Raw genomic sequence first — 16,655 nt, 5'->3', positions numbered from 1 at the left:
AGAGAGAGAGAGAGAGAGAGAGAGCGCGAGCGAGTGCGAGCAGGGGAGGGGCAGAGAGAGGAGGAGACACAGAATCCGAAGCAGTTTCAGGCACTGAGCTGTCAGCACAGAGCACAACACTGGGCTCGAACTCATGAACCGTGAGATCATAACCTGAGCCGTAGATACTTAACTGACTGAACCACCCAGGCGCCCCTGGATCTTGGTGGGTTTTTTTGTTTGTTTGTTTGTTTGTTTTTATCCATTCAGCTGCTCTATCTTTTTAGTTGGGGGAGTTTAATATGTTTACATTTAAAGTAATTTTGATAGGGAGGAATTTGCTATTGCTATTTTGTTAACTGTTTCCTGTTTGTCTTGGGTTTGTTTGTGTTTTTTTGTTTGTTTGTTTCTCTTTTCTCTTTTGATGTCTTCCTTGGTGTTTCATTGGGTTGTTTTGTATTGATAGGTTTTGATTCTTTTTTTGTGTGTGTGACTTCTATAGGTATTTTCTTAGTAGTTCAAAGGGGCTTATATAAAATATCTTATAGTTATAACAGTCTCTTTTAAGCTAATAACTTATCTTCATTTGTATTCAAGAACTCTCCACTTTACCTCCTTCCCTATTGATGTCACAATTAGCATCTATTTATATTACATATCCATTAACATAATTTAGTTATAGTTACTTAATACTTTTATCTTTTAACTTTTATAGCAGAATTTAAAAGTGATTTACCCACCACCATTATAGTAATATCCACCTTTGGTTTTATATTGCTCAAGTTATACCTGAATAAACCCAGAGGTAAAATTTATTCCTGCTAAACTCTTTGGATAAAACTATATTAACTAAAGCTTTAAAATTCCCAATCGTTTTCCATATTTTCAAGGTATTTTGAATATGTGACTTTAAAACTCACATGTATATTTAGTATTTTATGAGAAAACTTTATATATTGTATTAGTTTCTCAGGGCTGTCATAACAAATTACCATAAACTTGGTTTAAAGCAACAGAAATTTATTCTGCCACAGTCCTGGGGCTAGAAGTCTGAAATCAAGATGTTGGCAGGGCCAAGCTTCCTCTGGAAGCTCCAAGGGAGAATCTTTATTACCTCTCCCAGCTCCTTTTGGCTCAAAGCATTCCTTGGCTTCTGGCTGCATTATTCCAGTCTCTTCCCTCATGTTCTCCTGGCCTCTACTCTGTCTCTTTACTGTGTGACTCTTATAAGGATTTAGGGTCAGATACTCCAGAATGATCTCCTCATCTTGAGATTTTTATGTCTTCCAAGACCCTTTCTCCAAATAAGATCACATTCATGGGTTGCTGGGATTAGCACGTGGGCCTCTCTTTTCGGGGATTCAACCTGCTACACACATACACTCGTACACATTAGTTACTTACACATAAGCTAATATATTGATATTGAGAAGGGAAATGGGGTTTTCAGTAGATTTTTTCATCCTAAAATATAACTTTAGAGATAAGAAAAATACTCTGTGCACAAGAAAAAAATGAATTCCACTTTATGAAAATTTTGTGCAGTGTCTTCATAGAGAAAATACAAAGTCATTTTTCAGTTTTTTAAATTTTTTTTTTTGAATTAGAAACTTAGTGTTTTTTATTTATTTATTTATTTTTTTTTAAGAAGGAGTTACCACTTTATTTTTTTTGTTGTTGTTGTTTTTTTTTTATATATGAGGTTTATTGACAAATTGGTTTCCATACAACACCCAGTGCTCATCCCAAAAGGTGCCCTCCTCAATACCCATCACCCACCCGCCCCTCCCTCCCACCCCCCATCAACCCTCAGTTTGTTCTCAGTTTTTAACAGTCTCTTATGCTTTGGCTCTCTCCCACTCTAACGTCCTTTTTTTTTTTTTTTTTTCCTTCCCCTCCCCCATGGGTTCCTGTTAAGTTTCTCAGGATCCACATAAGAGTGAAACCATATGGTATCTGTCTTTCTCTGTATGGCTTATTTCACTTAGCATCACACTCTCCAGTTCCATCCACGTTGCTACAAAAGGCCATATTTCATTTTTTCTCATTGCCACGTAGTATTCCATTGTGTATATAAACCACAATTTCTTTATCCATTCATCAGTTGATGGACATTTAGGCTCTTTCCATAATTTGGCTATTGTTGAGAGTGCTGCTATGAACATTGGGGTACAAGTGCCCCTATGCATCAGTACTCCTGTATCCCTTGGGTAGATTCCTAGCAGTGCTATTGCTGGGTCATAGGGTAGGTCTATTTTTAATTTTCTGAGGAACCTCCACACTGCTTTCCAGAGCGGCTGCACCAATTTGCATTCCCACCAACAGTGCAAGAGGGTTCCCGTTTCTCCACATCCTCTCCAGCATCTATAGTCTCCTGATTTGTTCATTTTGGCCACTCTGACTGGCGTGAGGTGATACCTGAGTGTGGTTTTGATTTGTATTTCCCTGATAAGGAGCGACGCTGAACATCTTTTCATGTGCTTGTTGGCCATCTGGATGTCTTCTTTAGAGAAGTGTCTATTCATGTTTTCTGCCCATTTCTTCACTGGGTTATTTGTTTTTCGGGTGTGGAGTTTGGTGAGCTCTTTATAGATTTTAGATACTAGCCCTTTGTCCGATATGTCATTTGCAAATATCTTTTCCCATTCCGTTGGTTGCCTTTTAGTTTTGTTGGTTGTTTCCTTGGCTGTGCAGAAGCTTTTTATCTTCATAAGGTCCCAGTAATTCACTTTTGCTTTTAATTCCCTTGCCTTTGGGGATGTGTCGAGGAAGAGATTGCTACGGCTGAGGTCAGAGAGGTCTTTTCCTGCTTTCTCCTCTAAGGTTTTGATGGTTTCCTGTCTCACATTTAGGTCCTTTATCCATTTTGAGTTTATTTTTGTAAATGGTGTGCAGTTTTTTAAATTTTAAAACTCGAATGCTTCAGTTGGTGAAGCATGCAACTCTTGGTCTTGGGGTTGTGAGTTCGAGCCTCACATTGGGTGTAGAGATTACTTAAAATCTAAAGCAAAAACAAAAAACAAACTCTAATACTATATGCTGCAAATAATACAAAGTAGGCTCCATCTTTCTCATGAATAATAGATTTTTTCATAATTTATTCCCATAGTTGCCACTTCTAGTTAGTCCCCAGGATCTATTGATTTTTCTGTCCTTGCTAACTTTTATATCTGTCCTCTCCTTTCCATCCAGGTTCCTCTGACCATCCCTCCTTCCTTGTATGGTAGCCTCAGTCCTGACCTTCATAATTTCTTGCCTGAATCAATATAATAGAGCTGCTCTGGTTCCGACTATATCCTACTACCAGAATGAAGATTCCAAAACACAAATTCATTCCGTGAACTCCCGTACTTACCCTCCATTGGAACCCTCTTCCTCTTCTCAGGAGATCCTTACACACAGCCTTTAAAACCTTTCACGATGTGACCTCTGTCTGCTTCTCAAGACTTACTTCTTGTCATTCTTCTTTCACACTCTATTCTTACATCCCACGGAATCCTCCTAACACTCCAGGTCTGCTTACACCTCCATTTCTGCCTATGTGTAGTTCCCCTGCCTTGAATATCCTTCCCCTCTGCACCTGGCTAACTGACATTTTCCTTCCAAATTTAGCTCAGCTAATCCTTTATCTGGGAAGCCTTCCTTGAATTAGTCCTCTCCTAATTTCCCTTTTTATCCTATTCCCTGGATCTAGGCTAATCCAAGTGCTCTAGTGTCTTCCCCCACCCACACTTTCCTGGGACTTCCTCTGTCACGTCATTATTACATCATATTATTTTTTGTCTATTTAATTTCAATATCACTCTTTTTCAGGGATCTTCCATTTTATTTGCATATCTCCTAGCTTGATATATAGGTATAGTATGTTTTTCATAAATATTTGTTGAAAAAAATGAATGAATGGCTGTTAGAGACTTCATTTCTGCTACCCTGAGAACACTTTATTTTCTTATAGTGTCTAGATTTCATTTCTCAGAGAATTTAGAATAAGAGTATATTATGTACAATTGTGTAATAGGATAAGCTAAGATCTCTGAGAGATGTTTTTATCATGCCTACAGTTTAAATTCTTTACTGTTTAAATATTATAAAAACCATATGTACTTTTATCAGTTTTGATTGTATTATTTTTAATTCCCTTCACTGTTTTGCCTACCCTCCCACCCCCTTCTGCTCTAGCAACCACCGGTTTTTTCTCTACATTCAATGAAGTGTTTCTATCTTGTTGTTGTTTGTTCATTTGTTTTTTAAGAGTCCACATATGAGTGAAATCATTTGTCTTTTTCTGTCTGGCTTATTTCATTTAGTATACTACCCTGTAGGTCCATCCATGTTGTTGCAAATGGCAAGATTTGATTCCTTTTCATGGCTGAGTAACACTCCATTGTATATATCCCACACATCTTCCATTCATCTGGACACTTGGGTTGCTTCCATTTCTTGTCTATTGTAAACAATACTGCAATAAACATAGCTGTGCTTTTTGAATTGGTGTTTTCATTTCCTTTGGGTAAATACCCAGAACTGGAATTAATGGATCAGATGATAGTTCTATTTTTAATTTTTTCAGGAACCTCCACGCTGTTTTCCAGAGCAGTTACACCAGGTTACATTCTTACCAACAGTGTGTAAGCGTTCCCTTTTCCCCACATTCTTGCCAACACTTGTCATTTCTTATCCTTTTTGATACTACTTATTTTGACTGGTGTGAGGAATTTTTAAATGAATTATTTATCATTTTTTATTCTCCAAGTAAGATGAAGGCAAAGTATTTTATCCTTTTCACTTTGCAGGAACTGATTCCTACAAGTGATAGCAATGTGGTTGTATCTCTTACACGCCTCTTTGAAGTACTACTCTGTGACGTGCTGGAAAATGATCCTACAAGCAAACATATTCGTGTTTGGATTATGGTAGGTTTTATACTTAATGGGATTTTTATTCACAGAATCAAATGTGCCTCTGGAAATGATCATTGTACTGAGGAAGGCATTATAAGATCCAGAACTATTTTTTTGGTGAGCACCGAAAGAATAACTGAAGATAATAATGAAGTTGCCCTGACCTGGTATTCCAACTAAAAAAAAAAAAACATTTTAAAGAAAGTAACATATGCCCAAATTAACCCAAACTATCCTATTCTTATGAAAGATCATAATTTGATAAACACTTAATATGGTGACTTAATACTAATCCAGTATCAATTTAGTGAATTAATTTTGTCTTAAGGTGAAGCCAGGATGTAGGCTGCTACAAGCTGGTTCTAAGAGACCAGAAATAGGCATCCAACTAGTGGGGGTGAGGCCAGCAGGATCCATAGAGAACGTAGTTAGGGAGGAGTCAGAGAAGGCCAGAGAACAGGACTCTGAGGGAGCCAAAGGGAATAGGTTTTGTTCTCTTCCCTGCTCTGTGCTTTCTTACCATCTGGCACCTTATTTGAAAATACCTTCATCTTCTTTACTGAGTCTACCTTCTCTTCTGCTCTGTGGTAAGAGTGGTTCCCTTCCATTGCTTTCCCTTCACCTCGTTGCCACAGAAAATCTTCTACCTCAGTCACCTCACATTCCAGGGTTTCCTGCTCAGCATCCCCTCCTTTCCTCCTCTCCTTTCACCTTTATTAGAAGAAATAGAACAGACATGTTTGAAGCATAATTTATTTGTATCCCCTTTTGTCTCCCAAAGTTTGGAACTGCCTTTTACAGAACTAGTTTTTAATATTGTTCCATACCTATCAATGTTACCTGCTTATAAATTAAAAGTATTTTATGAATAGCTCACCTGTATAACCTTCATGGTATATATGTATATGTATATGTATATGTATATGTATATGTATATGTATATATGTATATGTGTATATATGTGTATGTGTGTGTGCATATATATATATATATATATACACATTTTTTAAAAGTTTTATTCTGTTGGTAAGCCTAAATTCCCTCTATTTTTTTTAATGGTTTAGAATCATTTTTAAAGACTAATATAAATTGGGGTGCCTGGGTGGCTCAGTCAGTTAAGGATCTGACTATTTTGGCTCGGGTCGTGATCTCACATTCGTGAGATCTGGCCCCAAGTCTGGCTCTGTGCTGAGTATGGAGACTACTTAAGATATATTCTCTCTCTCTCTCTCTCTCTCCCTCTCTCTCTCTCTCCCTCCCTCCCTCCCCCTGCCTCCTCTCCCTCTCCCTCTACTTCCCCCTCAAAAAAAAAAAAAGACTACTATAAATTGATACCTGGTTAGAATTTTTCTCTTGAAAATATATATAAATTTGATAGATTTTTTAAACTAGATAAGGCATGTACCTAGAGTAAAATTCAAAAGGCAAAAGCAGGTTTTCTATCCATACTAGTGCCCTAGCCATTCTCAAGGCAAATACCATTACCTGCCTTAAGTAGCCTGCTGAGGTATTTGATCCATACTCTCTTTTATGTGAATACATGTTTTACACATGTTAACATACTATACATGCAGATTTGTACCTTTTCTCACAATATACCTTAGAGATTGTCCCATATCCATATACTTATCGAGTTACCTTTTTAAACAGCTGCGTGTATTCCAATATGCATAGCATAATCCAATTAAATAGAGCCCTATTGAAGAACATTTGGGTCGCTCCTTATCTTTGGCTGTCACCAGCAGTGCTGCAGTAAATATTCTTATGTATACATCATTTTGACAGGTGGTAATATATTCAAGGATAAACTCCTAAAAGAGAAATTCCTAGATCACTTGGCATGGACATTTTAAATTTAGATAGATAGTGCTAGAGAAATAACACTCTCTGTGACTTAACTGTGCTCCATTCCACTTTACCTGGACATCTGACCCTTTCTAAATATGTTAACCAGGCCTCCTTAATATGTAAAATTTTAGTTAATTTGTGAGAAATTTATTTTAAATTATTAGTTTAAATTAAAACAATTTTTTAACCAACAGGCTTCCTTCATATTTTCTTTGATTTGGTCCATTGGAGGGAGTTGTGATACAGAGGGTCGGATTGTTTTTGACACCTTCCTACGGTTAATCATAATGGGAAGAGACGTAAACAACCCGGTGCCAGACTCTGTGGGTAAATGGGAATGCCACTTTGATGAAAAAGGCCTGGTCTATGACTACATGTATGAGGTATGATATAAAATACTTGGCATGGTAAGTTACAAAACACAAAGTCTTGGGTCAGCAGGCAAAACTGGGTTCCCAGTTGTTTTGACCCCTGTGGTTGGTGTTTTAGTCCCTTCTCTTTAGCTTCTCCTCCTTTAACTTGTGGACAGTGTAGATAACTTTCTTTAAGGATATTTTATAATTTCAGATTTAAGTTAAATGTATTTTCTCCACTTAAAAATAATAATTTACGGGTTGCCTGGGTGGCTCAGTCGGTTAAGTGTCTGACTCTTGATTTTGGCTCAGGTCATGATCTCACAGGTCATGAGTTTGAGCCCCACATCAGACTCTGTGCTCACAGTGTGGAGCCTGCTTGGGATTCTTTCTCTCTCTCTCTCTCTCTCTCTCTCTCTCTCTCTGCCCCTTCCCCACACACTTGCTCTCTCTCTTCCTCTCTCAAGGATAAATGGACATTAAAAAATAATAATTTGCAAAAAGATTCTTTTAAACAGCAAGCACCTGAATAATCATTTGATTCATGCAAATTTTACTTCAGAGACATACGATCTGTGGAGGGCTTTGTTACAACTTTAACTAAATCTCGGGATTTATAGATAGAGAAGCATGCCTAGAAAGGTGAGTGGCTAGCAGAGCCAGGACTCGAATCCAGCTCTCCTGACTACTAGTGTGGAAATCTTTCCCCAACACCATGCTAATATAGAATTTTAAGAATATGGCCAGAGAGAGAGAGAGAGAGAGAGAGAGAGTGTTTTATCTTCATTAGTCATAGTGGGAAGTAAAAAAAAAAAAATCTCTAAAACTAAAAAATCAAGAGATGATCACACAATTAGATTCTTTGAGTTGGAGGTGAATCCCAAAATGTCCAGCTTAAAGAGGCAAAGGTAGTTGCTACTGGAGAGGAGAAAACGAGAGTGGGAAACTGCTCTTTTTCTTAACCTTTGTAAAAGTTTTAACTCTAAAATATGTGTATATGTAACTTTGATAAAAATAAAAGCTAAAACCTAAAAAAAATAAGAATATGAATTACTAAAGACATATACACTCAAACTTGGAAAATTACCACCATCCAGACACAATTTGCTAGAAAACAGGAAAAGATTTTTCAATGCCAGCCATAGCACTGAAGCAGGGGGATAATTAATCCAAAGATAAATCTGTGTTTCTTAAATAGGGTGGTGGATTCATAGGTGCTGATTAATCTACTTCATGACTATAAAATGTCATATATGTTATTTTAGATGAATTATTCCTACAGAAAGTTTTTATTATTATGATAGACTAGGGTTTTTAAAAGCGAATATGATAACAGTATGTTAAAAAGAGACTTTCAGATATCAAGTGCATGATTCTATTTTAAAACTTATGTTCTCTTGTAGTTGAAAAACCGAGGTCGCTGGGTCCACTGGAATGAATTAATTAAAAGTGCTTATCTAGGAGAAAAACATGTCAAGATTCAAGATATAATAGTCCCTACAATGGACACAATTAGATATACATTTCTAATGGATTTGAGTATTACCTATGCAAAGTAAGAAACTCTTATGAAAATGCATTTTAAATATAACAGTGCCATTCTAATAGGATCATAGGATTTTTGAAGTAACCTTAAAGGTAATCCATTTTCAGATAATGGAGACCCCCAGGGACTAATTGACATGCTAGCAGTGACCTCTGTTACTAGTGGTAAACCTAGAATCCAGGTTTTTCTCCTGCCTACTCCAGAAAATTACCCGCCATATTTGTTGCCTCATAAACCACTTTATATTTCTTGTATTTGTAACAGCAGACTAAAAGTCAGTTGCAGTTGGTGAAAGGCATGCATTCTACTCACAAGTTCGATATGCTCCTGAGTATCAGACACACTATGATCCACAGCCTCCCACTTAGAATTTTTCAAGTATGTCCTATGCCAGTTCTTCATAGCTTAAGATGAACGTGGAGATCTCAGACTTAAATCAGAAGAGCCCATCAAAGAAGAGGACAGGAAACTGATCAAAAGTCTAGTCTGTACTGTAGGCATATTCATACCAACTTTCTTTTTTTTTTTTAATTTTTTTTTCAATGTTTTTTATTTATTTTTGGGACAGAGAGAGACAGAGCATGAACGGGGGAGGGGCAGAGAGAGAGGGAGACACAGAATTGGAAACAGGCTCCAGGCTCTGAGCCATCAGCCCAGAGCCCGACGCAGGGCTCGAACCCACGGACCGCGAGATCGTGACCTGGCTGAAGTCAGACGCTTAACCGACTGCGCCACCCAGGCGCCCCCATACCAACTTTCTTAATAACATTTCTGTAGTTATTTTTCTTTTAAAACATTAGGCATAATTTATCATTGATGCTATTTAAATGAGACAAGCTTACATAGTGTGCATGAATGTCATGGTTTATTTGTTTTTGATGAAGAACCTGTTTTTACGTGAATTTTGTGACAGTTTTATCTTTTTAATTAAAGAAAAAACAGAAAAAAATAGCCCGTGAGGTACATTATTTCTATTATTAGATTACAATTTTTTTTAATCCAGTATAGTTAACATACAGTGTTATACGTTAGTTTCAGGTTTACAATATAGTGATTCAAAACTTCTATACATTACTCAGTGCTTATTTGTTAAAATTTTACACGTAGAGGCTAATATTGAAAAGAAAAAGGAACGGAAGGCACTTGCCAATTCTGGGGATATCCTAGTATAAGAATTCTTTTCCCCTTTTGTGCCATGAACCATTTGTCAGAATAATGCTTTTTAAAAATGTTTTTATTATTTTTTAGAATAATGCTTTTAAATGAATACATACAAATACAAAATTGTGAAGGAAAGGACATATTGAAATACATTTACTAAAATATTGAACAAATTTGACCTATGTTTGTGTAATTCATGTTTGTTGACACATTAAGATCGATGATCTAGCAGTGAGTCTGATGCCCATCACAATTTTGAAGAAGTAATAAGCATAAGTGATATTTTTGAGATATCTGTAACCATTGTAATATTTAGAATATTATCTGTGATTTCTATTGGTGACAAAGACACAGGTACTATTGATACAATCGCTCCATTTTAGTTAAGGATAGTAAAAGCAAAGATACAACTTTTTTGTCATCCAAGTTCACAGATTCTCTGAACGCTAGAAATTTCTTCCATTGGTCCTGGGCCCCAAGTTAAGAACAGTATTTTATTTTATTTATTTTTTAATTTTTTTAATGTTTGTTTATTTTTGAGAGACAGAGCATGAGCAGGGGAGGGGCAGAGAGCGAGGGAGGCACAGAATACAAAGCAGGCTCGAGGCTCTGAGCTGTCAGCATGGAGCCCGAGGTGGGACACAAACTCACAAACTGTGAGATCATGACCTGAGCAGAAGTCAGATGCTCAACCAACTGAGTCACCCAGGTGCCCCAAGAACAGGATTGTATTAAAAAAATTTTTTTAACAAATAGTTGTCTATAAGGCAAGTGTTACTCAGACTGAAACATGTAGATGAAGTTTCAGGGGCCACCATAGTTCTTTTTTTTTTTTTTTTCTAATTTCTATTTAATTTATTTTTTTAATTTACATCCAAGTTAGCATATAGTGTAACAATGATTTCTGGAGTAGATTCCTTAATGCCCCTTGCCCTTTTAGCCTGTCTCCCTTCCCACAACCCCTCCAGCAACCCTCTGTTTTCCATATTTAAGAGTCTTTTATGTTTTTGTCCCCCTCCCTGTTTTTATATTATTTTTGCTTCCCTTCCATTATGTTCATCTGTTTTGTATCTTAAAGTCCTTATATGAGTGAAGTCATATGATATTTCTCTTTCTCTGACTGACTTATTTTGCTTAGCATAATAGCCTCTAGTTTCATCCACGTAGTTGCAAATGGCAAGATTTCATTCTTTTTGATTGCTGAGTAATACTCCATCGTGTGTGTGTGTGTGTATATATATATATATATATATATATATATATACCACATTTTCTTTATCCATTCATCCATTGATAGACATTTGGGCTCTTTCCATACTTTGGCTATTGTTGATAGCAGTGCTGTAAACATTGGGGTGTGTGTGACCCTATGAATCAGCATTCCTGTATCCTTTGGGTAAATTCCTAGTAGTGGAACTCCTGGGTCATAGGGTAGTTTTATTTTTAATTTTTTGAGGAACTTCCATACTGTTTTCCATAGTGGCTGCACCAGTTTGCATTTCCACCAGCAGCACAAAAGAGATCCTCTTTCTCCGCATCCTCACCAACATCTGTTGTTGCCTGAGTTGTTAATGTTAGCCATTCTGACAGGTGTGAGGTGGTATCTCCTTGTGGTTTTGATTTGTATTTCCCAGATGATGAGTGATGTTGAGCATTTTTTCATGTGTCAGTTGGCCATCTGGATGTCTTCTTTGGAGAAATGTCTATTCATGTCTTCTGCCCATTTCTTCACTGGACTATTTGTGTTTTGGGTGTTGAGTTTGAGAAGTTCTTGATAGATTTAGATACTAACCCTTTATCTGATATGTCATTTGCAAATATCTTCTCCCATTCTGTTGGTTGCCTTTTAGTTTTGCTGATTTTTCCTTCACTGTGTAGAAGCTTTTTATTTTGATGAGATCCCAATAGTTCATTTTTGCTTTTGTTTCCCTTGCCTCTGGAGACATGTTGAGTAAGAAGTTGCTGCAGCCAAGGTCAAAGAGGTTTTGCCTGCTTTCTCCTCAAGGATTTTGATGGCTTCCTGTCTTACATTGAGGTCTTTCATCCATTTTGAGTTTATTTTTGTGTATGGTGTAAGAAAGTGGTCCAGGTTCATTCTTCTGCGTGTCACTGTCCAGTTTTCCCAGCACCACTTGCTGAAGAGGCTGTCTTTATTCCATTGGATATTCTTTCCTGCTTTGTCAAAGATTAGTTGGCCATATGTTTGTGGGTCCATTTCTGGGTTCTCTATTCTGTTCCATTGATCGGAGTGTCTGTTCTTGTGCCTGTATGGGCCACTGTAGTTCTAAAAGAACTTTAATTTTATGGTGCTTCAGTGATAATTTTTAAAATTAATATTAGCATAATTTGGGTCCCTTAGATGACCGTGTACAACAGGACACTGCTTCTCAGCTTTAGCATCCATCCTTGTGTTTGTCTTTATGTATTGTGGGGTGCCAAATTATCACTCAGAGTGTTGGTATTTAATTTTTAATTCTAAACAAGATTTCCACTGTGATTCCCCACAGTTCTGTGGACATAAATTCATAGGATTTTTTTTTCCTTTTTAAATTAGTTATGATCACTCAAGAATGAGAAACCCTGGGGCTTCTGGGTAGCTTAGTCAGTTAAGTTTCTGACTTTGGCTCAGGTTCATGGATTTGAGCCCCACATCCAGCTCTCTGTTGTCAGCACAGAGCCTGCTTCAGATCCTCTGTTCTCCTATCTCTCTGCCCCTCCCCACTTGCACTCTCTCAAAAATAAAACATTAAATAAAAAAAAGAATGAGAAACCCTGCTTGAGGCCCCACTGAATTGAGAATTCCTTAGAGTTTACTTTTAGACAAATGTTTCTTTTTTTTTTTTAATTTTTTAATGTTTATTCTTGAGAGAGAGAGACAGAGACAGAGTGTGAGTGGGGGAGGGTCAGAGAGAGAGGGAGACACAGAATCTGAAGCAGGCTCTAGGCTCTGAGCTGTCAGCACAGAGCCTGACGTGGCGCTTTAGACAAATGTTTCTAAAGGCTATTCTAAAATGCTATTTTAGATTCTAAAATCCAGTTAAGAGGTATATATCACTATTAGCTTTAGACTTCATGGTCACCTAGTTTTTACTAACTGTGAAACAGCCTAATCCTGTCTTAATGTCTCACCTTATTAGTCTCTTCAACATTGCACCCCCTTGCCCGTACCTCCAACTGAAAGTACAAAAATATATCCCTTTTCTGAGGAGACAAGCTTTAGCTTTCTTTTCTGAAAAGCAAAGCATGTTATTACTTGTTTATGAGTGGTTTTGCATATAGTAATGTTACATCTGTCCAAATAATAGCTTGATACTATTAAAGTCTCAGTAACAGTAAACGAAGTGTGTGCCAGTCCTCACTTTTTTCCAGTCTTACATGATTAAAACATGAATTTTTAGATGAAGGTGATTTGATTATTTAAGTTTGCAACCAATTTCAGCCTTCTTCAGTAAAAATGTTATTCTGTCTTTTTCCCTTTCAAATGATATGTTCATTGTTTTCATAAAGGCCATTGCTTTTTGTGGGTCCAACTGGTACAGGAAAATCAGTGTATGTGAAGGATAAACTAATGAATCACTTGGAAAAGGACCGGTATTTCCCTTTTTATATTAATTTCTCTGCACGGACCAGTGCCAACCAGGTTCAGGTTAGTTTAAAGCCAGAAACATGGGTCAATAATGAACTTTTTTACCTTATTTGATTAGTTCTTAAAATTGTATATTAAGAGTGGGAGGGAGGGGAGGGTGGGTGATGGGTATAGAGGAGGGCATCTTTTGGGATGAGCACTCGGTGTTGTATGGAAACCAATTTGATAATAAATTATGAGCAGCTGTGTAAATCTTCTATAAATTTAAGTAAAACTAAAGAACTCTTGGTTTTTGCATTATAAGTAAGTTTCTGTTTTTTTTTTTTAATTTTTTATTTATTTTTGAGAAAGAGCACAAGTGGGAGCAGGGGAGGGACAGAGAGAGGGGAACAGAAGATCCTAAGTGGGCTCTGTGCTGACAGCAGGGAGCCAGATGTGGGGCTCCATGACCTGAGTGGAAGTCAGGGGCTTAATTGCTTAATCGGCTGAGCCACCCAGGCACCCCTATAAGTAAGGTTTTAAAAACAAGTTTTAAGACAAAAGTTCAAGAGAGCATTTTTAAAAAATTTATGTTCCCATCTGTATTAATTAAATTTTGGGGTTGAATATTGATTTTTATTTTAAACTTGCCTATTTAAAAACAAAGGATAAGAGGCACCCCAGTTGAGGCGCCTGGGTGGCTCAATCGGTTAAGCAACCAACTCTTGATTTTGGCTCAGATCATGATCTTATGGTTCCTGGGATGGATCCCCACATGTGGCTCTGTGCTGACATTAGTGGGGACTGCTTGGGATTCTCTCTCTTCTGCTTTCTCTGCCCCTTCCTTGCTCACGCACACATGTGTGCACTCTCTCTCGAATAAATTTTGAAAACATAAGAGGACACCAACATAATAATGTTGGAACCACATTCAAAGGAACATTTTTGCATGATTGCTAAATTATTGAGCTTTGTCATCCTTTTTTATAAGCACCAGAAGAAGCCACAGTTGATTTCTTAACTGCAGAAGACACCGGGGGAGAGAAAGAGAGAACAAGAAATTTCAACTGTTCTTTTTAAACTTTCCTAGAGGGTCCCTAAGGGTGTTTACTGCCTACTGAAGCTCTGTCCATGAAAGATCTTTCAAACTGTGGATTTTTGTGTGATCTTAGGTGACAATAGGTGACAGGAACCTAGCAGCTGGGCATCCCCATCTTTGTGCCAAGTTTAAAGTACTGCATGAGACCCTTTCTAGTCACCATTTTAATCATCCATGCCTAAATTCATGTGTGTGCATTCTCACCTGACCTATGGGACTCATTTCTGTTGTTTTAAGCCTATAGAATTCCCTTAATTTCAAAGTCGTATAAATTTAGATTCATGCTTTTAGACATTAAGTTAAAGTTAATAGGTATGTTGGGGTATCCAATGAGGAAAATATTTTGCATTTGTGTGCAATATAAATATATAAATAGGTATGTATGTAACAATTCTGAGCCCATAGAACGATTTCAGTAAATGCTTTTTGATGTTGAATATAATAAGGTTTGATATCACCCTAAAAATGAATAAATATAAACACACAAGAGTGCTTCTTGTCATTATTTCCTTATACAATTAGACTGTAAATTCTTTTTTTTCCCCCTAATGTTAAGTATGGCTTTAAATACTACTCTTCTTTATATTTTAGAATATTATTATGGCTAGATTGGATAAAAGACGCAAAGGAGTTTTTGGACCACCTATGGGAAAGAAGTGTGTAATTTTTATAGATGACATGAATATGCCTGCATTGGAGAAATACGGAGCTCAACCTCCTATTGAATTATTACGACAATTTTTTGACTGTGGGAACTGGTAACTATTTAACTGAAGTTTTAATTAGCCGTGCTAAAGTCATTTTTGTTCTCTTTTTCTATTTGACTCACATCAAAGTAATACATGTTTTCAGTATTTATGGGAAAAAACGGTTGCTTAGATTTTCCTCTACAGAAATTTTTAGAAGACTTTTCTATACCTTTTGATGACATTCTGTCCTCTGAACGTGTGAGTTAGATTCCTGGGATGGGTAATCCGGTATTGGAAATGTATTTATTCAATAATGTAGTAAACTCTTTCCTTTTCAACTATTATTTTCAGTCACTGAAAATAACTTACAGATTACATCTTTCAAAGTTCCATTCTCCCAGGGCTGAGAATTTGTGGGTAGGCTTCAAACTAAGGAACCATAATCAGCACCCTATGCCTCTGCTGCTTTAAATTTCTGTATTTTATGTGACTGCCATATCTTTGAGATAGGACTGCCATATCTTTGAGAAAGATTTGTCAAAACCATTTTGGTTTTGACAGCAATTTCATAGATAATTCTTCCCGTCCCTCCATCCCATTTTTATGATGATATGATTAGTTTCCAATATGTGAGATATTGTATTTTTTAGTTAGGATTAGTAATTCTTCATTCCCTCCTCTTAAATATACTTCCCTAAGGCCCCAGTATGCATGGTTTTTTGTTTGTTTGTTTGTTTGTTAATCAAAGGCAAGGGTAGACTAATGTTGAAGCTAAGTCATATTTTTGAAATACATTTTTGTTATTACTACAGACCCTTGGAATCCTGCCTCCAGGAGATAACTCCTATTCCTTCAAGGTGTTTTTTTTCTATACAAATACATTTTTATTTTAAAAAACAGACATGTTATACAATGTTTTATAACTTATTTTCACTTAAAAATTTATCTTGAGCACCTATTCATGTTGTTTATTTCATTCATTTTATTGGCCTTTTATTTTTCCATTTCATTGGCTTTTAATACAATTTAGTTGTGTAGATCCTGCCATAATTTATTTAACAAGCCCCCTACTGATAGTTATTAGGGTTGTTGCCAAAAACCAAGTCATATTTTCATACTTTTTGTTAGGAGTACTATTAGACTAAGGGCTGCCTATATAGATTTCTCCCACATTCCCTTCCCCCTTTTTGTAAGAACTTCAATATTAAAGGACTTAATGGCCTGTTAGAAATAGGCACATTTTCACTCTGGTTCCAACTAAGTTGAGCCATTTATATATTCCTTTCTGATTAAAACTTCTTTGGAGCTTTGCTATTCCCCCATTGTGTCTCTCTTTACATAACAAAAGCATTACAGGTACTATTTAGGGATCTTTATGTGCTCTGAAGATAAGATCTGAGATGCGAAAACAAAATCAGGACTTTGCTGTAAGTAACTGGATGACTATATAATTTATTGTTCGGACTGGGACATTCCTAAGCACAAAAGGGGAGTGTTATTAATAATGACTCCAG

The 16,655-nt window shown here is 36.7% G+C and overlaps 1 protein-coding gene across 1 annotated transcript in view; it reads left to right on the top strand.

The window, feature by feature from the left end:
• DNAH12 (dynein axonemal heavy chain 12) overlaps positions 1-16,655 on the top strand; it is a 222,817-nt gene that overhangs the window by 98,345 nt on the left and 107,817 nt on the right. Inside the window, exons 34-38 of the mRNA XM_047096900.1 lie at positions 4,773-4,892; positions 6,923-7,111; positions 8,485-8,636; positions 13,296-13,434; positions 15,044-15,210. Of these exons, the coding sequence (XP_046952856.1) occupies positions 4,773-4,892; positions 6,923-7,111; positions 8,485-8,636; positions 13,296-13,434; positions 15,044-15,210 (767 nt within the window). The remainder of the gene's footprint in view (positions 1-4,772; positions 4,893-6,922; positions 7,112-8,484; positions 8,637-13,295; positions 13,435-15,043; positions 15,211-16,655) is intronic.

Source organism: Lynx rufus, unplaced genomic scaffold (assembly GCF_022079265.1).
Source record: "Lynx rufus isolate CCGP_SWC_20201006 ecotype Redwood Valley unplaced genomic scaffold, mLynRuf1.p SCAF_4, whole genome shotgun sequence".
NCBI classification, from domain to species: domain Eukaryota; kingdom Metazoa; phylum Chordata; class Mammalia; order Carnivora; family Felidae; genus Lynx; species Lynx rufus.
The sequence above is the reverse complement of the archived record's forward strand: the minus strand, read 5'-3'. Positions and strand labels throughout refer to the sequence as shown.